The sequence below is a fragment of the Mustela erminea genome, chromosome 16, assembly GCF_009829155.1.
Source record: "Mustela erminea isolate mMusErm1 chromosome 16, mMusErm1.Pri, whole genome shotgun sequence".
In the NCBI taxonomy this organism is placed as follows: domain Eukaryota; kingdom Metazoa; phylum Chordata; class Mammalia; order Carnivora; family Mustelidae; genus Mustela; species Mustela erminea.
The window spans coordinates 5,213,653-5,239,619 of NC_045629.1; the positions used below are offsets into that span (position 1 = coordinate 5,213,653).

General features: G+C 35.1%; 1 protein-coding gene across 3 annotated transcripts in view; it reads right to left on the reverse strand.

Annotated features, from left to right (window-relative positions):
* Positions 1–25,967, reverse strand: part of PXDNL (peroxidasin like) — a 491,033-nt gene that overhangs the window by 290,573 nt on the left and 174,493 nt on the right. For all 3 annotated transcript variants that reach the window (XM_032315673.1, XM_032315672.1, XM_032315671.1), the window contains exon 2: positions 22,427–22,498. In XM_032315673.1, coding sequence (XP_032171564.1) covers positions 22,427–22,498 — 72 coding nt within the window. The remainder of the gene's footprint in view (positions 1–22,426; positions 22,499–25,967) is intronic.

Consider the following 25,967-nt stretch of genomic DNA (forward strand, 5'->3'; position numbering starts at 1 on the left):
TACCAAGACTGAAACAAGGAGAAATTGACAACCTGAATAGACCAATAACCAGTAACAAAATTGAAGCACTGATCAAAACCTCCCAAAAAACAAGTATCCAGGGCCTAATGGATTCCTGGGGAATTCTACCAAACATTCAAGGAAGAAATAATACCTATTCTCCTGAAGCTGTTTACATAAGAAAGAAAGAAAGAAAGAAAGAAAGAAAGAAAGAAAGAAAGAAAGAAAGAAAGAAAGAAAGATTGATTCCAAACTCATTCTCTGCTGCCAACATTTCCTTGATCCCCTAATCTGGCAAAGACCCCACCAAAAAGAATTAAAGACCAATATCCCTGATGAATATGGATGCCAAGGTTTCAACAAGATCCTAGCTAATAGGATTCAACAGTGCATTAAAAGGATTATCCATCATGACCAGGTGGGATTTATCCCTGGGATGCAAGGGGTTCAACATTCACAAATCAAACAACGTGATAGAACATGTAAATAAGAGAAGAGACAAAAACCACATGGTCCTCTCAATTGATGCAGAAAACGTATTTGACAAAATATAGTATATTTTACTGATTAAAACTCTTCAGAGTAGTAAGAATAGAGGGAACATTCCACAATTTCATAAAAGTCATCTATGAAAAGCCCACAGCAAATATTATTCTCAATGGGGAAAAGCTGAGAGCCTTTCCCTTAAGAACAGGAACACGACAAGGATGCCCATTCTCACCACTCTTATTCAACATAGTACTGGAAGTCCTAGCAACAGCAATCAGACAACGAAAAGAAATAAAAGGTACTTAAATTGGCAAAGAAGAAGTCAAGCTCTCTCTCTCCTCATTGATAACATGATACTTTCTGTGGAAAACCCAAAAGACTCCACCCCCAAATTACTAGAACTCATACAACAATTCAGTAATGTGGCAAGATACAAAATCAATGCACAGAAATCACTTGCTTTCTTATATATTAGCAATGTAACTGTAGAAAAAAAAATTAGGGAATCAATTCCATTTATAATAGAACCAAAAACCTTAAGATACTTTGGAATAAGCCTAACCAAAGAGGTAAAGAATCTATACTCTAGATACTACAGAACACTTATGAAGGAAATTTGAAGAAGACAGAAAAAGATGGAAAAACATTCCACGCTCATTAATCAGAAGAATACACATTGTTAAAATGTCTATGCTGCCCAGAAAAATCTGTACTTCCAATGCCATCCCAATCAAAATACCAAAGGAATTTTTCAAAGTGCTGGAACAAACAATCCTAAAATTTGTATGGAATCAGAAAAAAAAACACCAAATAACCAAGAAAATGTTGAAAAAGAGAAACAAACCTGGAGGCATCATGTTGCCTTATTTCAAGCTATATTACAAAGCTGTGGCCACCAAGATAGCATGGTATTGCCACAAAAAAAATATAAATAAATCAATGGAACAGAATAGAGAGCCCAAATATAGACCCTCAATTCTATGATCATCTTCAACAAAGCAGGAAAAAATATCTGATGGAGAAGACAGTATCTTCAATATATGGTGCTGGGAAAAATAAGCTGTACACAGAATGAAACTTGGCTTTTCCCTGACACCATTCACAAAGATGAACTCTAAATGGATGAAAGACCTCAATGTGAGACAAGAATCCATCAAAATCCTAGAGGACATAGGCATAGACAGTTACCTCTTTAACATTTAACATCAGCCCCAGCAACTTCTTTCAAAACATATCTTCAAAGGCAAAGGAAATAAAAGCAAAATGAACTATTGGGACTTCACCAAGATAAAAAGCTTCTGCACAGCAAAGGAAACAGTCAACAAAACTATGAGACAGCCTACGGAATGGAAGAAGAAACTTTCAAATGTCACTACAGTTAAAACGCTGATATCCAAGATCTATAAAGAACTTCTCAAACTCAACATCCAAAAAACAAATGAAGTCAAAACATAGGCAGAAGACATGAATGCACACTTCTCCAAGGAAGACATACAAATGGCTAACAAACACATGAAAAAATGTTCAACATCTTTAGCCATCCGGGAAAATCAAATCAGAAGTACATTGAGATACCATGTTATACAAGTTAGAATGGCAAAAATTGACAAGAAACAACAAATGTTAGGTTGTGGAGAAAAGGGATCCCTCTTACACTGTTGGTGGGAATAAAAGTTGGTACAGCCACTTTGGAAAACAGTGTGGAGATTCCTCAAAAAATTAAAACTAGATCTGCCCTATGACCTTGCAATTACACTACTGGGTATTTACTCCGAAGATACAGATATAGTGAAAAGAAGGTCCATATGCATCCCAATGTTCTTAGGAACAATGTCCACAATAGCCAGACTGTGGAAGGAGCCAAGATGCCCATCGACAGATGAATGGATAAAGAAGATATGGTCCATATATACAATGGAGTATTACTCAGCTATCAGAAAGGATGAGTACCCAACATTTGCATTAACATGGATGGAAGTGGAGGAGATTATGCTAAGTGACATAAGCCAAACAGAAAAAGATAATTATCATATGGTTTCACTTATTTGGGGGACATAGGAATAGCATGGAAGACATTAGGGGAAGGAAGGGAAAAATGAAGGAGTAGAAATCAGAGGGGAAAATGAACCATGAGAGACTATGGACTCTGAGAATCAATCTTAAAGTTTTAGAGGAAAGGGGAATGGGTAGATGGGTGAGCCTGGTCATGGGTACTAAGAAGGGCATGTATTACATGGAGCACTGGGTATTATATGCAAAAAATGAATCATGGAACACTACATCAAAAACAAATGATGTACTGTATGGTGACTAACATACCATAATAAAAAAATATATTTTAAAAAGAGCTAAAAGCAATAAAAAAAGGATATATAAATTTAACTACCTAAAATTTGACATAAAAACTTCCATATTGCAAACAATAAAACATCTTAACTAAAGTCAAAAGACAAATAAAAACTGGGAGAATATATTTGTAGTATACATTACATGTAAAGGGATTATTTTCTCTATAATACAAAGAGTTAAAAATGAAGACAGAAACTAAAATTCTGATATAAGAATAGGCCATGGACATGAACAAACAGTCCACAAAAAAGGTATTCAAGTGGCTTTTAAACACATGGAAGATGTTTTAGCTTCACTCATATTATGAGAATGAAAATTAAAACTACATGAATATCATTTCTTACCTATAAGATCAGTGAAAAATCAAACTCAAAAGTTTGATAACCGTAATCTAAATGAGACTATAGTGAAATAGGCAGTTGCATGCATCGCTAGTGACACTGTAAATTGCTCTGCTATAAGAGGCATTAGGAATATCCAACAAAACAATATATGTAAGTTTCACTCTACCAAGAGAAGATAATGTGTGATAACACCATTCTTTCACAGGAAACTGTTGGGCAAAACCTTAATGCCATTCATAGGAGTCTGGCTGAGTACACTATTATAAACCTACAAAATGGAGTGCAGCAGTGCCATAAAAATACTTCCATGAGAACTTTTGTAAACTATTATGATTTCCAGAATATGCTATCAAATGTCAAAATGCAAGGTATGTCACATTTTGTGTAAGATAGAAGGTGAAATAAAATACATATGTGTATTTATTATTGTATTTATATATTCATATGTTTACACAAATCTTTGCATGTTATTACAAAACAAACATGAAGAAGAAAAAGCTGAGACTAATGAGATAATTTGTGTAGACTGTGTGCTAGCAGGATAGAATAAGGGTAGGAATGAGATTTAATATATCTTCTTTTAAAAACTTTTGACCTTTGAGACAAGTACATATTATATCAAACAAGATTTTTTAAAAACCTAAAACTAAATGGAAACCAAAAATAAAAGAACCTAAAAATGCAAACAGCATATTCAGAGGAAAGAAATAATTGATTTGAGTAATTTAAATACAGCATGCTGACTGTATTGTCTCAGTGATGCAAAGGACAAATAGGGATACAGAGTTACACTTAATTTAGCATGCTGGCTGCAATGTATTTGGTACAAATTTGGTATTTGATATAAATAATTTTGAAATGACTTTGAGTGTTCTGTAGATTATAGCATGAGTAAATATATTCCTATTTTTGGAAATCAGTGATCTCATGATGGGAGAAGAATATGAAAATGTTTGATAAGGGAGAATGAAGAAAAATTCTGTGATGTTGGATTTGAACTAAAGGTATCAGTATAAAATCATGACTCTATAAATGTGCGTGTAGCTGTCTACTTAATGGCCCAGATTTTTGTTTCTAAATATTATTTCCCATTTAAAAGAGCCAGAATTCCTAGACTATTTCTAGATTTATGGCAGAAAAGTTCAAAGTAAACTTAGACCACTTTGGACCAGAAAACAGAGAAATTGTCAAAGATTAGAGGGGACATCTCATAAAAATGAAGGCATTTTTCAAACTGTTCCCATGATCAAATCTGAAACAATTTGGGCATCAAAAAATAATGACAGCAGCAGATTATAACACAGTGGACAGAAAAAAATTCCTAAGTGTATAATGACATTAAAATTAATGAGGGAGGAAACTCTTCTTACAGAGGAATGCCAATTAAACGTAGAAGTATGATACTCTTAGAAAATTACTATTTTGCAATCCCCAATGTAGTAAGTGATTTAGGCTTGGTTACCAATGGATTATAAACCAGTGGGTAAAAACTGTTTGGAGAACAGGATATATATGAGATTTCCAAGTATCACCCATTGATACTTATTAAAAAGGGAAACTATCTTTACAATGGAAATATCACCCACATGATACATATCACAAAGGGAAACTGTCTTCACAATGGAAACATTTGGTGGACATCTCGTTAACTAAGCAATCAAATTTAGCAGTACTACAGCTGATCATAAAGCAACAATAAATAATATTATTGAATCAAAATTAATTTCTTAGATGTTAGAAGATATTGCAGTTATGTAGGAAAATGTCTCTTGTTCTTAGGAGATACATTAAAAAATTATGGAAGATGAGAGTCATTAAGCATCTCCCTTTGGCTCAGGTCATGACCCCAGAGTCCTGGGATTGAGTCCTGCATGGGGGTCCCTGCCCAGTGAGGAGTCTTCTTCTCCCTCTCCCACTTCCCCTGCTTGTATTCTTTCTCTCTCTGTCTCTCTTTCTGTCAAATAAATAAATAATCTTTTAAAATAAATTAAAGAATAGGAGGATCAAGATAGCAAAGGAGTAGGAGACCTAAATTTCATCTGGTCCCAGAAATTCAGCTAGATAGTTATCAAAACATTCTGAACACCTACAAACTCAATAGGAAATCGAAGAGAAGAATAGAAGCAATTCTATGAACAGAAAAGTGACCACTTTCTGAAAGGTAGGATGTGTGGAGAAGTGAATCTGAGGCGATATATAGGAAGATAGACCACGGTGGGGAGAAGGTCTCTGTCAGCTGGCTCCCAGCAAGTGATAGAGTCACAGAGGACAAAAATCAGAACTTTTAGAAGTATGCTCCAAGGAGAGATGTCACTCCAGTGGATAAGCAGGGAGTAGAATCCTCACTGGGTTAGTATGGTCTCATACTGGGGTCACAGAAAGACTGGGAGTGCCTGAGTGTGGCAGAGCTCCTACGTATCAGAGTCGGGAAGCTGGCTGCAAAGACAGAGCTGAGGAGTGGGCTCTCAGCTCAGGGTTGCCATAAACCATGATTTGCAGCAAAGTCAGGCCACTATACTTCAAGCAGGGATCCCACAAGTGGCAGGGCAGGGGAGATGCCCCTTCCTCCACCAGAAGGAGCAGTGCAGCCGTGCTCTGCAGGAATCTGCTGGGTTTGGAGACTCCAAACAGGGTTGTGTGCCAGAGATAGAAATGCTTGGTCACAGGCTGGGTGAGCTTGGAATGTGGCCAGAGATCAGGGAGACAGGAGTGATTGACTGCTTTTCTCTGAGGGCTCACTGAAGGGGGGGTCGCTAAGCTCTGAGCTCCTCTGGGCCAGAGGCTGGGAGGCCACCATTTTCATTCTCATCCTCCAAAGCTATATGGAAAGATTTCAGGGAACAAAAACTACCAGGAGCACCCCTGAACTGATTACTTAGCCTGGCTCCTGGCAAGGGTGGTGTGAGTCCGCCTCAAGAAAAGGCATTTGAGAATCACTGCAAAATGCACCTCAACCAGATCAACAAGAACACCCAGCCAAGACCAAGTTTACTGATCTAAAACTCCAGCGCTAGGGGAATACAACACATAGAATTCATGGTTTTTTTCCCATGATTCCTTAGTCTTTCAAAATCAAATTTTTAAAATTTTCACTTTTTTTCTTTTTCTTTTCTCTTTTTGACTATTTCCTCCTTCCCATCTTAACCAACATCTTATCATATAAATATCCTTTTAAAAATATTTTTATATTTTCATTGATATAGTCATGTTCCATCCCTTCATTGTATATAACTTGGTTTTTTGTATACATATAACTATTTCTTTTTCTAAATTTTTGGAATATAGTTTTTTCTAACAGACAAAAACATATCCTAAATGTAGTGTATGGCTTAGTTCTAGTCTCCAGTTTTATCACATTCTCTCTCTCTTTTTTTTTTCTTTATTCTTTCAACCAACTTCTTTTCTTATAAATTCCTTTTTTAAAATCTTCATCTTTACAGTCATATTCCATTCTTCATTGTATTTACCCTTAATTTTGTAAATGTATAAATTCTTTTTTTTTTTAATTTTGGGAGACAGTTTCTTCTAACAGACCAAAATATACCCAAAATCAATTCTGTGGCTCTGTTGTATTCATCAGCCTGACTATATAATATATATATTATATATATATATACAACAGAGCCACATATATATATATATATAGTTTCAGGTTTCTTCTGATTTGTGTATATTTTTCTGGGGTCATGGTTACTCTTTTAGTATTTTGTTCTCTCATTAATATAGTCTTCTCTGGACAAAATGACAAGGCAGAAAATCTCATCTCAAAAAAAAGAATAAGAGACAGTACCAACTACCAACCCCTAGGGACCCAATCAATACAGACATTAATAAAATGGCAGAACTAGAGTTCAGAATGACAATTATAAAGATACTAGCTGGGCTTGAAAAAAGCATGGAAGATGCTAGAGAATCCCTTTCTGGAGAAATAAAAGAACTAAAGTCTAACCAAGTTGAAATCAAAAAAGCTATTAATAAGGTGCAATCAAAATTCAAGGCTTATCTGCTAGGATAAATGAGACAGAAGAGAGAATTAGTGATATAGAAGACCAAATGATGGAGAATAAAGAAGTTGAGAAAAAGAGAGATAAACAACTACTGGATCACAAAGGGAGAATTTGGGACGCCTGGGTGGCTCAGTTGGTTAAGCCACTGCCTTCGGCTCAGGTCATGATCCCAGGGTCCTGGGATCGAGTCCCACATCGGGCTCCTTGCTCAGTGGGGAGCCTGCTTCTCTCTCTGCCTCTGCCTGCCTCTCTGCCTGCTTGTGTTCTCCCACTCTCTCTCTCTCTCTCTAACAAATAAATAAATAAAATCTTTTTAAAAAACAAAGGGAGAATCCAAGAGATAACTGATACAATATGATGAACAATATTAGAATAATTGGGATCCCAGAAGAAAAAAAAAAGAAAGAAGGGGATGGGGGGACAGAAGGTATATTGGAGAAAATAACAGCAGAGAACTTCCTGAATTTGGGAAAAGAAACAGACATCAAAATCCAGGAGGCACAGAAAACCTCCCTTAAAAATAGGTTAACACCGTGTCATCTAATAGTAAAATTTACAAGTCTCAAAGACAAAGAGAAAATCATGAAAGCAGTTCAGGACAAGAGGTCTGTGACCTACAATGGTAGAAGTATTAGATTGGCAGCAGACCTATCCACAGACACCTGACAGGCCAGAAAGGATGGGCATGATATATTTAGAGCACTAAATGAGAAAAATATGCAGCCAAGAATACTATATCTAGCTAGCTGTCATTGAAAATAGAAGGAGAAATTAAAAGCATCCAGGACAAACAAAAACTAAAAGAATTTGCAAACACCAAGCCAGCCCTACAGGAATTATTGAAAGGGGTCCTCTAAGCAAAGAGAGTGCCTAAAAGTAACATATACCAGAAGGAACAAAGACAATCTACAGTAACAGTCACCTTACAGGCAATACAATGGCACTAAATTCTTACCTTTCAATAGTTACTCTGAAAGTAAATGGGCTAAATTCCCTAATCAAAAGACACAGGGTATCAGAATAAATTAAAAAACAACAACAACAACAACAAAAGAACCATCAGTATGTTGTCTGCAAGAAACTCATTTTAGACCCAAAGATAGCTCCAGATTTCCACCAGAGGGGTGGAAAACAATTTACCATGCTAATGGACATCAAAAGAAAGCTGAGTCAGCAATCCTTATATCAGACAAATTAGATTTTAAGCCAATAACTATAGTAAGATTGAGAAAGAACACTATATAATAATTAAAAGGTCTGTCCAACAAGAAGACCTAACAATTTTAAATATGTATGCCCCTAACATAGGGGCATACATAGCCAATTATACAAACCAACTAATAACAAAATCAAAGAAATGTATCAGCAATACTACAATAATAGAGGACTTTCTACCTCCTCACTGAAATGAACAGATCATTTAAGCAAAAGATCAACAAGGAAATAAAGGCCTTAAATGACACCCTGCACCAGATGAACATCACAGATACATTCAGAACATTCCATCCCAAAGCAACAGAATACACATTCTTCTCTAGTGCACATGGAACATTCTCCAGAATATATCACATCCTGGGTCACAAATCAGGTCTCAGGTGGTACCAAAAGATTAGGCTTTTTCCCTGCATATTTTCAGACCACAATGCTTTGAAACAAGAACTCAACCACCAGAGGAAAGTTGGAAAGAACTCAAATACATAGAGGCTAAAGAGCATCCTACCAAAGAATGAGTGGGTCAACCAGAAAATTAAAGAAGAATTTTAAAATTTTAAAAATTTTAAAAATTCGTGGAAACAAATGAAAATGAAAACACTACCATTCAAAATCTTTGGAATGCAGCAAAGGTGGTCCTAAGAGGAGAGTATATAGCAATACAAGCCTTTCTCAAAAAACAAGAAAGGTCTCAAGTAGACAGCCTTACCCTATACCTAAAGAAGCTCGAGCAAATAAAGCCTAAACTCAACAGGAGAAGAAAAATAATAAAGATCAGAGCAGAAATCAATGAAATAGAAAGCAAAAGAACAGTTAGAACAGATCAACGAAACTAGAAGCTAGTTTTTTGAAAGAATTAAAAAGATTGATAAACCCCTGGCCATACTTATCAAAAAGAAAAGAGAAAGAACCCAAATTAATAAAATCATGAATGAAAGAGGAAAGACCATGGCCAACAGGAAAGAAATACAAACAATTATAAGAACATATTATGAGCAACTATATGCCAGAAAATAGACAATCTGGAAGAAATGGATGCATTCCTAGATATGTATAAAGTACCAAAACTGAATCAGGAAGAAATAGAAAACCAGTCAGGAGATTAAAGCAGTCATCAAAAATCCCTCAACAAACAAGAGCCTAATGCCAAGTGGCTTCCCAGAGGAATTCTATCAAACATTTAAAGAAGAATTGATACCTATTATCCTGAAACTGTTCCAAAAATAGAAATGGAAGGAAAACTTCTAAACTCATTTTATGAGGTCAGTTTACCTTGATCCCAAAACCAGACAAAGACCCCAACAAAAAGGAGAATTAAAGATCGATATCCCTAATGAACATGGATGCCAAAATTCCTACTAAAATACTAGCCAATAGGATCCAACAGTACATTAAAAGGATTATTCACCAAAACCAAGTGGGATTTATTCCTGGGATACCAGTTTGGCTCAATATCTGCAAATCAATCAATGTGATACAATACATTAATAAAAGAAAGAAAAAGAACCTTATGATACTCTCAATAGATGCTAAAAAAAAGCATTTGACAAACTACAACATCCTTTCTTGATCATAACTCTTCACACTGTATAGAGAAATGATACATACCTCAATATCATAAAAGCCATTAATGAAAAACCCATGGTGTTTTTTTTTCCATGGGGAAAAATGGAGAGCTTTTCCCCTAAGGTCAGGAATACGGCAAGGATGCCCATTATCACCACTGCTATTCAACATAGTATTAGAAGTCCTAGTCTCAGCAATCAGACAATAGAAAGAAATAAAAGTCATCTGAATCAGCAAAGAGAACTCAAACTTTCACTCTTTGCAGATGATATGATATTTTATGTAGAAAACCCAAAGACTCCACTCCAAAACTGCTAGAACTCATTCAGGAATTGAGCAGTGTCAGGATATGAAATCAATGCACAGAAATGAGTTGCATGTCTACACACCAAAAAGACAGAAGAAAGAGAAATTAAGGGGTTGATCCCATTTAAAATTGGACCCAAAACTATAAGATACCTAGGAATAAATCAAACCAAAGAGGCAAAGAGTCAGTACTCAGAAAACTATAAAGTACTCATGAAAGAAATTGAGGTAGACACAAAGAAATGGAAAAACATTCCATGCTCTCATGGATTGGTAAAACAAATACTGTGAAAAGGTCTATGCTACCTAGAGCAATCTACACATTTAATGCAATCCCTATCAAAATACCATCAGCCTTTTTCAAAGACATGGAACAAATAATCCTAAAATTTATATGGAACCAGAAAAGACCCTGAACAGCCAGAAGAATGTTGAAAAAGAAAATCATAGTTGACAGCATCATAATTCCAGACTTTAAGTGCTATTACAAAGCTGTCATCATCAAGACAGTATGATACTGGTACCAAAAAAAGACACATAGATCAATGGAACAGGATAGAGAGCCCAGAAATGGACCCTCAACTCTATGGCCAACTAACCTTCAACAAACCAGGAAAGATGTCCAATGGAAAAAAGACAGTCTCTTCAACAAATGGTGTTGGGAAAATTGGACAGCCACATACAGAAGAATGAAACTGGACCATTTCCTTATACCACACACAAAAAAAGACTCGAAATGGCTGAAAGACCTCAATGTGAGACAGGAATCCCTCTTGGACCTCAGCCACAGCAACTTCTTCCTAGAAACATCACCAAAGGCAGAGGAAGCAAGGGCAAAAATGAACTGTTGGGATTTTATCAAGAGAAAAAGTTTTTTCACAGTGAAGGAAACAGTCAACAAAATCAAAAGGCAGCTAACAGGATGGGAGAAGATATTTGCAAATGACATATCAGTTAAAGGGCTAGTATCCAAAATCTATACAGAACTTACCAAACTTAACACCCTAAGAACAAATAATCCAGTCAAGAAATAGAAGACATGAACAGACATTTCTGCAAAGAAGACATGCAGATGGCCAACAGACACATGAAAAAGTGTTCAATATCACTGGGCATCAGGGAAATATAAATCAAAACCACAATGAGATTCCACCTCACCCCAGTCAGAAGGGCTAAAATTAACAAGTCAGGACAGGACAGGTGTTGGCAAGGATAGAAAGAAAAGGGAATCCTCCTACACTGTTGGTGGGAATGCAAGCTTCTGTAGCTATTCTGGAAAACAGTATAGAGCTTCCTCAAAAAGTTGAAAATAGAGCTACCCTATGACCCAGCGATTGCACTACTGGGTATTTACCCTAAAGATAATGTAATAGATAAAGTGTAATGATCCAAAGGGGCACATGCCCTATATTTATAGCAGCAATATCCACTACAGCCAAACTATGGAAAGAGCCTAGATGTCCATCAACAGATGAAGGGATAAAGAAGATGTGGTGTATATATACAATGGGATACTATGCCAGCATCAAAAAAAAAAAAAAAAAAAACCTGAAATCTTGCCATTTGCAACAACATGGATGGAACTAGAGGGTAGTATGCTAAGTGAAATAAGTCAATCAGAGAAAGACAAGTATCATATGATCTCACTGGTATAAGGAATCTGAGAAACAAGACAGAGGATTATAGGGGAAGGGAGGGAAAAATAAAACAAGATGAAACCAGAGAAGGAGACAAACCATAAGAGACTTTTAATCTCAGAAAGAAACTGAGGGTTGCTGGAGGGGAGGGGAGTGGGAGGTAGCGATGGGGTGCCTAGGTGATGGACATGGGGGAGGGCACGTTCTATGGTTAGCACTGTGATTTGTGTAAGACTGGTGAATCACACACCTGTACCCCTGAAACAAATAATACTTAATATGTTAATAAGAAATAAAAATAAAAATAAAAAATTATGGAAGATGAAGTATCATATCTGCAACTTCTTTGGAAGCGTTTTAGTCAATTAGAGCAAATACATAAATACATGAATATCTATACACGTATATGTATGTGTACATAAAGAGAGAAATACAAATATAGCAAAATGTTAACAACTGACAAATTTATATGAAGGGCATACAGATAATCATGTTATTTTTTTGAGTTTGGGGTGAGTTTGACAATTTTTAAATTAAAAAGTTGGGGGATATGTTAATAAAAACTTAGGTTAAGTAACTCACTAAACTTCACAAAACTGTTTGAAGAAACAAAAATAATACCCACTTCTGACATTCTTCCTAGGGCTCTTTTCACCCGGCCATTTGAGAAGGAATTTCTCCCAGAAGAATGCATGCAAACCAGAGGGGATCAGCCCTGGACTAAGGTCTATGTGTTTTGTTTTGCTATTTAAATAACAGCATGCATTTTTTTTATTAATTTTTTTTTCCAGCATGCATTTATTTTATTTCTGTGGTATAGTATAAACTTTGTCCTTAGTGTTTATTATTTATTGTTGCTCCTCTGGGTCTCAATTATCTCTCCTTTAAGCATATTTGAGTAATCCACTTAAGTAATCCATTTGGGTTATTCATAATTGAATTTGAGCCTGCTTCCAAAATGTATTATTCTTATCAGTTTCATCCAGAAACTAGAAGGCTCAAACCTGCTGGAAAGAGTCCTGCCAAACTTCTCTGAAGGGAGTGAAATACAGCGTCTTTAGATAACAAATCCCTGGTCTTACCCTCTAGCTCTTAGGATCCAGCAGTATATAATGTTTAAAAAACTTTTTAAATAACTTCTTTCCAAAGTCTATATTTAGGGGAAAAAAAAAAAAAAAAGCCAACTCTCTTCCAGAAAAGTCTTCTACAATTGCAGGAGTATTGTCTTGAATTTGTTTTACACATCAAGAAAACAAAGGAGCTCTTTGTGCAATTAGTGCAAAGGCAACTCAAGGAAATGAAATCACCAGATGTTTGACCTCACTTTGTACTGCTACATTGGTATCAAAGCCACATAGTCAAAATTATTAATATTCTGTTGTGAAAATTTTAACTTTATTTTTAAACCTCTTTTCCTTATTACCTTGTGTACTGGTAATAAACTGGTAAAATTGTGGCTTCACTATTCTCACTATCTCTCAGAGTCACTGTAGTGAGCTGTCTTGCAAGACGCCATCCTGTAGAGATGACATTGGACTCTGATGGTCTCATCCTTATGATTCTAGCTGTGCAATTCTTTTTTTTTTCAATTAAGTTTTAATTTCAATTCCAGTATAGTCAACAAAAGTGTTATATTAGTTTCTGGTGTACAATATAGTGATTCAACAATTCTCCACATTACCTGAGTCTCATCATCATAAGTGCACTTTGAAACCCTTTCACCTATTTCACCCATTGCCCACCCCATGATCTGCCTTTTTTTAAATGAGTACTCTCAGCAAGTTATTTTTTCAATGAGAACATATTTTACATGAAGCACACTTCAGAAAACATGGTTCTAAAAGATATATATATATATATAACATTTCATCCAAGAAAACTAGAATACATATTTTCTTCAAGTACACACAGAAGGCACCCCTGTTTAAATCACATAAAAAGAGACATAAGAAATCTTACAAATTTTAGAAGACTGAAGTCATACCAAGCATAATTTCTAACCACAATGATACAAAAATGCATTGGTGGTTCAGTGGTAGAATTCTCACCTGCCACAATGGTACAAAACTAAAAATCCAAAGCTTGAAAATCTATAATGTAAATATTAAATATTTAATGTGTAAATATTAAACAACACATTATTATGCAGGCAATGAGCCAAATAAGAAATTAAATGACAAATCAAAATATGTCTTAAGACAAAAGAAAAAGAAAACACAATATTCCAAAACCTATGGGATGCAGCAAAAGCAGATGTTAGAGTGAAATTTATACTGTAAATGCTTGTATTAACAACAACAAAAAAAATCAAATAAACAATGATCTAGTGTTCTAGTCCCCACAAAGGACTAGAAAAAGAAGAAACTTAGCTGGAATTTAGTAGAGCAAGAAAAAAAAAACAAAGAAAAATCAGAAATGAATAAAATGAGACAGAATAAACAACAACATAACATTCTAAGTAATGACCAGTTTTTCAAACAAACAAAAAACTGAGGGTTGCTGGGGGGAGGGGGGTTGGGAGAAGGGGGTGGGATTATGGACATTGGGGAGGGTATGTGCTTTGGTGAGTGCTGTGAAGTGTATAAACCTGGTGATTCACAGACCTGTACCCCTGGGGATAAAAATATATGTTTATAAAAAATAAAAAATTAAGGAAAAAAAAAACCAAATAAACAAAATTGGCAATGCTTTAACCACATTAAGTAAGAAAAAAAAAGAGAGAGAGAAAAAACTGAGAAACCAAAATAAGAAATAGAAAACAATGCAACAGATAACCACAGAAATACATAGTGTGATAATAGAGTACTATAAACAATTATACACTAACAAATTGGATAACTTAAAAAATATATATAATTCCAAAAAGTTTACCAATTTAACTTACAAGTTACCAAAATTGAATCATTAACCTTGAATCCAAGAAACGGGATATTTTGTTAGACCAAGAACAAAAATGAAAGTTGAATTAGGAATAAAAAATCACCCACCACAGAAAAGGCCAAAACCACAGGGTTTCATTGGTGAATTCTACCAATTTTTTTAAAAAAATAACTAATGACAATGTTTATCAAAATCGTACAAATAATGGAATACAGGGAACATTCCTTGAAGATAGCACTACCCTGATACCAAGCAAGATAAAGACAATAGGGCACCTGGGTGACACAGTCGATTAAGTGTCCAACTTTTGGCTTTGTCAGCTCAAGTCGTGATCTTAGGGCTGTGAGATTGAGCCCCACATTTGGCTTCATGGTCAGTGTGGAGTCTGCTTGAGATTCTCCCTCTGCCCCACCCACTGGTGCTCTCTTTCTCTCTTTCTCTGAAATAAGTAAGTAAATCTTAAAATATATATATATGAGTATAAAAAATTCTAGTTTGTCTGATGTAAGTATTGCTACTCCAACTTTCTTTTGACATCTATTTGCATGATAAATGTTTCTCCACTCCCTCACTTTCAATCTGTGAGTGTCTTTCGGTCTAAAATGTGTCTCTTGTAGGCAGTATAGATGGGTCTTGTTTTTTTTTTTATCCATTCTGATACTCAATATTTTTTGACTGGAGCATTGGTCTATTTACATTCAAAGTTATTATTTTTTTAAGATTTTTTTTTTTATCTGAGAGAGAAAAAAGAGAGCATGAGCAGAAGGAAGGGGCAGAGAGAGAGGGAGAAACAGACTCCCTCCTGAGCAGGGAGCCAGACACAGGGCTCAATCCCAGGACCCTGAGATCATGACCTGAGTCAAAGGCAGACACTTAACAGACTGAGCTACCCAGGAGCCCATGAAAGCAATTATTGATAGATAAATATTTATTGACATTTTATTATTTGTTTTGTCATTGTTTCTGGAGATTTTCTCTGATTCCTTTTATCAATGCCACTTGTGGTCTTTACTTTTCACTAAAATTACAGGAAACAAACTGAGAGTTGTTGGAAAGAGAGGTGGATAGAGGGATGGAGTAACTGGATGATGGCCATTAAGGAGGTCATTTAAAGTAATGAGCACTGAGTGTTGTATGTAACCAATGAATCACTGAATTCTATCTTTGAAACTAATAATACAGTATATGTTAATTAAGTTGGATTTAAACAATTTTATTTTTAAATCAGAGAGTCCCTTTTAATATTTCCTGCTGGGCTGGTCATGAACTCCTTTAGTTTTTGTTTGTCTGAGAAACTCTCCTTCTATTCTGAATGACAGCCTGGCTGGAGAAAGGATTCTTGGCTGCAAAAGTTTCTCATTCAATACTTTGTATACCGCTCCTTCTGGCTTGCCAAGTTTCTGTTGAGAAATTTCCAGATAGCCTATTGGTTTTCCCTTGTAAATTAAAGAATTCTCTTGTCTTTCTGTTTTTAAGATTTTTTCCTTCATCATCATATTTTGCCAATTTAACAACAAGATGTCTTAGTGCTGGTCTGCTTTTCTTGATTTTGATGGGAGTTCTCTCTGCCTCCTGGATCTGGATGTCTGTTTCTTCCCCAGACTAGGGAAGTTCTCTGCTAATATTTCTTGAAATAACTTTTCTGCCCCCCCACCTTTCTCTCTCTTATTCTTCTAGGACTCCTATGATACGAATGTTATTACATTTGATGGAGTCACTGAGTCCTTAAGTCTATTCCTGTGTTGCATAAATCTTCTTCCTGCTTTTGTTCACCTTCATTGCTTTCCATGACTTTGTCTTCTAGGTCACTAACTTATTCCTCTGCTTCTTCCAGCCTGCTGTTCATTGTATCAAGCCTATTTCCAATCTCATTTATTGCCTTCTTCATCTCTGATTCTTTTTTTACTCTTTTATCTCTATGATAAGGTTCTCATTGATGTCTTCTATTCTTTTCTCAAGACCAGTGAGTATCCTTATGATTGTTGTTTTCAATTCTCCATTAGGCATATTACTTATATATGTTTCACTTAAATCTCTGGTCTTGGCTTTATCTTGTTCTTTCATTTAGGATATATTTGTCCATCTTGGCATTTTGTCTAAGTCTCTGCTTTCTTCTTCTGTGTTAGAAAACCCAGTTATATCTGCTGCTCTGAAAGTTGTGTCTACTGCTACTGAAAGTAATGGCCTTATGAAAAAGAGGTCATGTAGTGTCTATGGCCTGGTTTCATGTGCTCTATTGTTTGTTGTGGCTGTTCTATTTTTCAGCTGAGCCATCTGCAGAGGCTCTCTTTGCATGCTCTGGGTAGTGTTTGGTCCTTGGTCTGAATGGGGCAAGTTTTAACTAGGTGTGAAGTGGTTTGCTTGTGAAATGAGACCTGACACTAACCCCATCAGAATTGAAGCCCTGTAGAACTTTCTGGTCAGGAGATGTGGTATAGGCAGGGACTTGTGCTGGTCTTCTGGGGGAGGGACACTCTGCACTGGGACTAAGGCAAGTTTGCCTGGGAAGGGCAGTCCTGTAAGAGTCCAGGGGGTGGTACTTAGTGTAAGCAAGTCAGGTAGCCAGTGTGGCATGTTTCTGCTTCCCACCAGTGGTTCTGTGTTTATGCTGAGGAGCAAGAGAGGGAAATTGTGCTGGCCTATTTCCCTGTTCCTGGAGAGCCATCTCTGTGAATGTTGCCTCCCAGGGGCACTATCCAAGATGAGTGAATAATCTCCCCACTGTGTGCTCAAGGTGTTCTTCAGATCACTCTGCCCTGGGTTGTTTGCCTGAACTCTCTCCATGAAAAGGGCACTGCCCTCTGAGCTCTATCCCAAAGCCTGCTGACCTTTTAAATTCTAGGCTTTATGCTTTGCTGGTTGCAAGAATTCACAAAATTCAGCCCCTCTCATTTTCTAAGCCAATTTTTCTCCTTGTGCTTTCTCCTGTTTGCTTCTCTCTCTCTCTCTCTCTCTCTCTTTCTCCCTCCCCCCTCCCTTGCAACCACATCTAGCTGTGTAATTCTAACTGTAATAGCTCACAGGAATATAGTTTGTTCTATAGTTAATTTTGCATAACTTTAGGTTTACAAAGACTTGATTGTCTAGCAGGTTTAATCTTTTCATCCTTTTTTTCAATTGTTTTTACCTCTTTTTAACATTATTAATTATTACATATTCATTATACCCAATTTGGAAAAAACAGAAAAGTAAAAAGAAGAGAAGAAATTATATACAATTTTCCCACCAAAATACTGTTTACTTATGCTATCAATTTATGGTGAATATTTTAATGACCTCTAAAGTATACCACTTGATATTTTTCTATAAAAAAATGAAAATATTCATGTACCCACCACACAACCAAGAAACCAAATAACTTCAACATCACAGAAAATTCCTTCATGCACTCTTCCAGCCAGTAAACCTCAGCTTCTATCAACATAGAAAATATTGCATTTTGTTTGACCTGGTATTGAACTTTTTATGAAAGGAATCATAACATGTATGCCCTCTTTTGTGTCTAGCATAATTCTCCCAAAATTTCATCTGCAAGATTCATCTGTGTTTTGGCATGTGGTTGTGACACATTCTTTTTATTTACTCTATAATATTCCATTTTGTGAATTTACGGTAATTTACTTATGGATAATTATGGCTTTTCTCCAGTTTTCAGTATTACAAATAATGTTTCTACCAAGTTCTAATACATAACTTTTGAACTACATATGTACTTCTTTCTGCAGATTATATGCTTAGGTGTGCAATTTCTTAGTCACCAAATCTACATGTAGTTTTAGGGGATACTGCCAGTGTTCTAAAATAACTGAGCCAATTTACACTCCAGCAATTTATAAGAGCTCTATTATCTCATTATAAGTGAGTGTTTTTTGTTGTAATGGAGGTGTGAGGTATCCTATTGTCATCTTATGCTGCATTTCCCTGATGCAGAGAGATGTTGAATACATTTTCATGAGTTTATTGGCCACTTGAATATTGTAATTTGTCAAATAGCAGTTCCAAGATGTTACATATTTTTTAGTTGGGGTTTTGTCTTTTACTTATTGATTTGTAAGAGTTCCTGATACAAATCCTTTATTGGATATACATAATTGTAAATTTCCCAGCCTGTGGCTTCTTTTTTTATTCATAAAGGTGTCTTTGGAAAGCTGAAGTTCTTAATTCTAATGAAATCGAATTTAACAATCATTTACTTTAGTATTACTGCTTTTTTGTGTTTTCTGAGAAATGTTTATCTGTCCTAAGGATATGAAGATTTTTTCTGTTATCTTCTAGAATCCTTATTATTTTTATCTTTTACACAATCTATGAACCATCTAGAATTGATCATTGTATGTGAACCAAAGTAGTGAAATAGTGCCATAATCTATCTTTTTCATCATGGATAGCCAAATAACTCTGCACTATTTGCTAGATAATTCTAATTTCCCCACTGCAATCCAATACACATTTGTGACATCTCAGGTGACCATTTACCTATGGGTCTATTTCTGGACTCTTCACTCTGCTTCATTTGTTCCTTTGCCATTGAATCAAATCCATACTTGTAATTTATTTTATTTACAATAAATCTTGATATCTAATCTAAATCTTTCTACAACATGATTTGGCAAATGGACAGAGAAGGAAAAGTTGCACAGAGGTTTGAGTCAACTCAGTGAGCTTCCTTTCTTTCCCAGATTTTAGCTACTGAAGTCCTGGCTGCCTTCATTGACATCTGAACTTTTTGCTTTTTGCATTTTATTCAGATCTTTGGATTTTTTTTTTTTCATCTTGATGGTTTGTATGATACTGGCTAGATCAGCATAAAGCCATGTGTGGTTATTTTTTCATCTTTAAAGCAAGTTACAAAGTAAATAAGAAACAAAGTCATCCAGCCAACGTCTTATTACTGGTAATGGATGGAAAGTGAAACCTAATCTACATGTTTCTATTATCCCAGAAATTAATGCCTGTTTTAAATGTTTCTGTGTATCTCCAACTAGAAAATTATGCTAATATTTACAACAGAAAATTTTCTTTCCTTGCTATATCACAGTATAAAATAAAGACAAATCAAATATCTTAACTAAAGTTATGGCTACTTACAGAGTAACACCTTTGGCAAACCATTAAACATCAATCCTTCAAAGTCTTGAGAGAAAAGAAAACACTATGCCAGATCTTTCAATAAAAACAAATAAGTGAAATAGTGACTGTTGATTTATCAACATGATAAAAAGCTCTCATGAGATGAGGCATAGTGAAGATTTCTCATCACATTATATCAAACATAATATCATACCTTAAAATTATATCTTATTTGAGAAATATTTTAAATGTTGAGATTTTCTTACAAAAAATGATAATTTGGTACTGTAAAAAAAGCATACAACAAGGAGCTCAGAATTATACCAGCCAAAAGGTTTATTTTTCCCTAACTTTCATGAATATACCGGCATAAGTATAACTCTGTTGGGTCCTTGGAACTCATTGAGCAATTAGGGTTTCACCACACTGGTCTAGCACATGTTCTCCAATCCCAGCAGCTTTTCAGTGTCCCATTTCTGACCTCATTCCTTTCCCTCTTACACAACTTACTACTTAAGTGACCCATCATCTGTTATTCCAGGGAACTAGCCTTCCTGAGAGCTATCATGAGAAACAATATAGCTCAGCAGTTAACAGATCAATGTGTGGGTGAATCTTGACTCTGCCCCTTTCTAGATGTATGAATGGGGGTTAATTACATGACAGTTATGAATCTCAGTTTCCTAATCTGTAAAATGGAAATAAGAACATCTATTACACAGTGCAAAATGGAGTGAGAAATGGAGCTAATGTACATAAAACAACCAGTATAGAATGAGGCTTGTAATTAACACCACAAATGGTAATTTTTCATCTTGGTTTTTTCATAAAAATATTTAGACACAAATTAATAATAAGTATGGCTTCTAGCAAAAGAGGAAATGGACTGTTTATTAATAACTGCAGTATTATGAGCTATAATTCCAAAATGTGGCCAAACTACAGTAAAGATCATCATTTTGCTTCACTCTTCAAAAAACTTTTAAGTGGCAACTGTATTGAAAGAAGAGATTTGATAACGCTTGGTAATATTAACAATTTGATAAATTAATAAGATATTTGGTTTTCTATCATCTACTTATCTCAGTAGATAGCAATTGAATGCTTCAATGATAGTGCTCCCCAAGTGCCAGACCCCCTAAAGATGCTCATTAAAATGCAAATCTTTGGGTCCCTCCTTAGAAGTGTTAAATCAGAATCTTTGGGGAAGAGAACTAGCCATCTTCATGGCCAAAAGCTCCCCAGGAAACTTTTTTACATATTATGGTTTGAGAACAACTGCTTTATTGTTAAGTAAGAAATAAACTTTGCAGTTTTTACTTTCTTATGCTCTTATATCACCCCAACCAGAGATATTGTGATAAAGTATGTGTATTCAGGCATCAATTATTGGAAAGAATCCAGGTGGGAAAAATACAAGTATAAAGTTATAATTTCAACCCTGAAGTTAGAAGAACTGCCTTGGCTATAGCACAGTGATAAATTCAGCTAGGTTGAAAATACTATTAACTTGATTACAAAAATATTATGTCAAGAAGATTAATATACCCACATAGTTCTAACAACACTGAATATTCTTAACTTCCAGTGATTTTGCCCTATGGATTAATCTAAATGCAACATAAATAATTTTAAATATAGAGCAATGTTAGTACCTGTAAGCCCCCTATCATCATCTCTCATATCATTCTACTCTCTTCCCTTATAGTAGTTGCCATATTTTTATTACAGGTTTTACAGTTTTAACAGCTGGGTCTTTGTTTATGGATCATCCACAAGGTCAGACTATCTGCTATACCACAGCGAGGACCTGTGTATTTTGGTCTGGACCCTAAGCCAGCAAACTGCTAAGCAGACCACAGATAATAAATATCTGTTGAATGAATAAAATGAGTGTTTTAGACTTTGAAAATTTTTATCAGATCTTAACCATGAAGTTGTAACTTTTCCTCTAAATACATGATTTTGTGGTATTTGTGGTATTACAAATAAGGAGATCCAGTGGCATAATGGTGAAAGCATGGATTTCATAGTCACAAGACCATGAATTTTTATTTATTTATTTATTTGACAGAGAGAGAGAGATCACAAGTAGGCAGAGAGGCAAGCAGAGAGAGAGGAGGAAGCAGGCTCCCTGTGGAGCAGAGAGCCCGATACAGGGCTCAATCCCAAGACCCTGAGATCATGACCTGAGCCGAAGGCAGAGGCTTAACCCACTGAGCCACCCAGGTGCCCTAAGACCATGCATTTTTATTACATGCCTATTGCTTTGGCTATAGGATCCATAAAGAAAGTATTTAATTATTCTTTTAGTTTCTTCAACCATGAAGCTTTCCAAACAAATATAATATAAAAGACAACTAGATAAGTAGGACTACTTCCCAGATTCAGAAGGTAGTAAAAATATAGGTAGTGGAAAGAAGCAGAGAATTTCTGATTACAAGAGCACTAACAAGTTTCCACTCCCATACTAGTTATCTTTAGTCTCCAAATGACTTTTCATGGCAATCTGCAATCCAACTAGATTATAATTTTAGAAAACTCACAGATAAGCATAAGTACTCACAGAGTGTTCAAATTCTTGAGTTTCTTGAAGGCACTCCCAGGAATTTCTTGTATTCTGTTAAACCTCAAGTCTCTGGGAACATAAAAAGGAGAAATATTATAATATTTATGATTAATATTTATATGATATATTTATATAATATATTATTATATTATATATTATATTATTTTTTTAAGATTTTATCCATTTATTTGACAGACAGAGATCACAAGTAGGCAGAGAGACAGGCAGCGAGAGAGGAAGGGAAGCAGGCTCCCCGCTGAGTAGAAAGCCCCATGTGGGGTTTGATCCCAGGACCCTGGGATCATGACCGAGCTGAAGGCAGAGGCATCAACCCACTGAGCCACCCAGGCACCCCTATATATTATATTATTAATATATAATATAATATTTATGATTATTATTTCCAGAAGTCTAAAAACTAATTCTATTTTTATAAATAAATTATGGCACTGAAGGACTAACCACGAGACAGAATTAGGTACATTATGCATAATTGTTAGGTACATATGTTGTTTATAGCAGATTATGCATATCAGGTGCTATATGCTAGTCTAAAGACACCAGAAAAGTGCAGCTAGTTACAGATCTCTTCAAAGTGTTAAAAGCAGTTACACCATTTCCATTTGTCATATTTGTCTGGCACTAAAACAAATTCTGTATATGGCAACATGCCAATTGAGCATAATAAATTTGAACGATATTGATAGGTCAGATGTCACTTATCAATTCAACATATCATCATTACTTGGGTTTAAGCAAAATTATTATTAATTAGTTATTTTTTCTTCATAGTCCAGGAACATAACGGCCTTCTAAGGAAATATTAAAATACGTAAACAAACAAACAAACAAAAAAATTAGTGTAAGAGAGGCAGCCAACATTCTCTTTCATCAATTAATACATTACTTTATTCAACATTTAAATTACTGAATGCCAACTACATTGCCACATAAATAATAGGAACACAAAGATGAACAATATATATGGTCCTTGCTACTGAGCAGGCACAGTTGAGTTGAAGATTACAAACAAATAATTACAGCACTAGGATATAAAGTATCAGTGGTACAACAGAGCAACAAACAAAATGTTCTGCACAGATAGCCACCTTAGGTATTGGTCTGCCTAGACCCTCTTTCAGTGAGAGAACTCACTTCACTGCCTATGATTTTGGTGGAAATGTCAGTCATGTGCCCTTCAAGAGGGTGACTAAGGCCAGACAACTGTCTCCTTGGACACACTCTTTCTTCTGTGGGGAGCATATGACTCAAGCAAAGCAAATTGGGGGCATTCATGAGCTGCTGAATAAAACAGTTATGCTCTGTGTTTGGGATCAGAGATTATGAAAAATGAGTATCTATGACCATAAGTGTCCAGACTAGAAAATAAAGTCAACTAGAGACAAAAAGGTGAAAATATGGGAGAAGAAAACAAAGCCCTGCATCCAGCTATGCCTGAGATCAAACTTCCCTCCATCTTTTTAGTTATCTAGGCAATAAACTGTAAGTTTGATAATTTATTTGAGCTGAGTTTATATCACTAATGTAAGGATCACAAGAAAAAGATGAAAAAATTGTTCAGAAATATGAGACCCATGGGCAATGATATTGCAAAAACTTCACAGAGCATTAGTGTGTCAGGAAACCAACAAACACAAAAGCAAAAACAAAAAAACAAAATATGTACTCCCCCTCAACTAATTCCTCAAAATAAAATTTTTCACCACCATAAAAAGTAGTACTATTTTAGAATACTTGACTCAAAAATCTTTATAAGATTATCTTAAAATTCTATCAGTTTATATTTCTCTTGAGTTGACTTAGAAGGATATTGCAATTTTATGGGAGCTTTTTCAATTAAAATAATTAAATTCTGTCACCAAGAAAGAAAAGAGATGCATGACATTTTTTTAAAAGGTATTCAATCAAAATAACTCATTGTGACTATACGTCTTTGTAAGACGGAATGCACTGCTTAAACATCATACATTGTTATTTGGTCTGTACTATATTTTTAAAAGAAACTTTATAAATTATGTGAAATTCTCACTATAGACCTACAAGGTATAAAAGAAACTTTATAAATTATGTGAAATTCTCACTATAAACCTACAGGAGATAACGTTATATAAATCCAAATACTATAGGCCCTTCGTTTCCCTTCAAAACAGAAGCTTCAAATTACAGAAAAGACTGTCCTCTCGCATCAAACCATAAATCCTAATAGTCCTCCCAAATTGAGCTTCTAACAATACAAGGGAGTAAATATAAAAAGATAAATCACTTTCTTTTTTAAGGCTTTGAAATTTTTAAAAAATTCAGAAAAGTACAAATAAGAGTATTCTTTATTATCCATATCCAGAATTAACAACTGCTTTCACTTGATATAGTTACTTCTATTCACAGTTCCACACATTTTTATTTTGATTATACAAATCACATGTAAAAATATATTACAGGTGAAGTAAAAATCTCTTTTAACCACTACCTTAATTTTAGCTATGTCTCCTTTCAAATATAACCTCTCTCCTGAGTGTGATGTTTCTCTTTAGACACACAAATATATATAGGTATATGAATATGTAAATAAAAAAGTAAAATGTATACATATAAAAATATGAAAATAAACATAATGGAGGTAAATATAGAATAGTTAGTGTTTTTAAATTTACAGAAATGGAATTAAACTTTCTGTGGTTTTTAAAACTTCTCTTTTTCCCCCTCTACTGCATCTCTTCTAGGTCGTTCTCGGACACATAAAGATCTAGATATTTATCCTCAACTGTTCTATAATATTTCACTATGCAGACACAGTTCTTTTATATATCCTCTTACTGACAGTCATTTTGACTGTTATCAATTTTTTGCAACATTTACAAATAATATTTCAATAAACTTGCATACATATCTCCTTGTCCACTTGAAGAAATATTTCTCTGGAACGTATTTAGAATTAGGATTGCTAGATCACAATGTATGCACAGCTTCAGTTCTACAAAATGATGCCAACTCTGAATTCATTTTCAATTAAATAATACAGCAGTAATACATAATATATGTAATTAAAAATAATGCAAAAAGATGGTTGAACTAATCACCACATTTTAAATTTAAACTTTTCACTAATCAATTTAAGAGTAAAGGTATTAGTTAGAATGGCCAAAGTTAGCAAGACAGGAAACAAAGAGTATTGGAGAGGATGTGGAAAAAGGGGAACCCTCTGACACTGTTGGTGGGAATGCAAGTTGGTGCAGCCACTTTGGAGAACAGTGTAGAGATTCCTTAAGAAATTAAAACTAGAGTTTCCCTATGACCCTGCAATTGCACTACTACTGGGTATTTACCCCAAAGATACAGATGTAGTGAAAAGAAGGGCCATCTGTACCCCAATGTTTATAGCAGCAATGGCCATGGTCACCAAACTGTGGAAAGAACCAAGATGCCCTTCAACGGACGAATGGATAAGGAAGATGTGGTCCATATACACTATGGAGTATTATGTCTCCATCAGAAAGGATGAATACCCAACTTTTGTAGC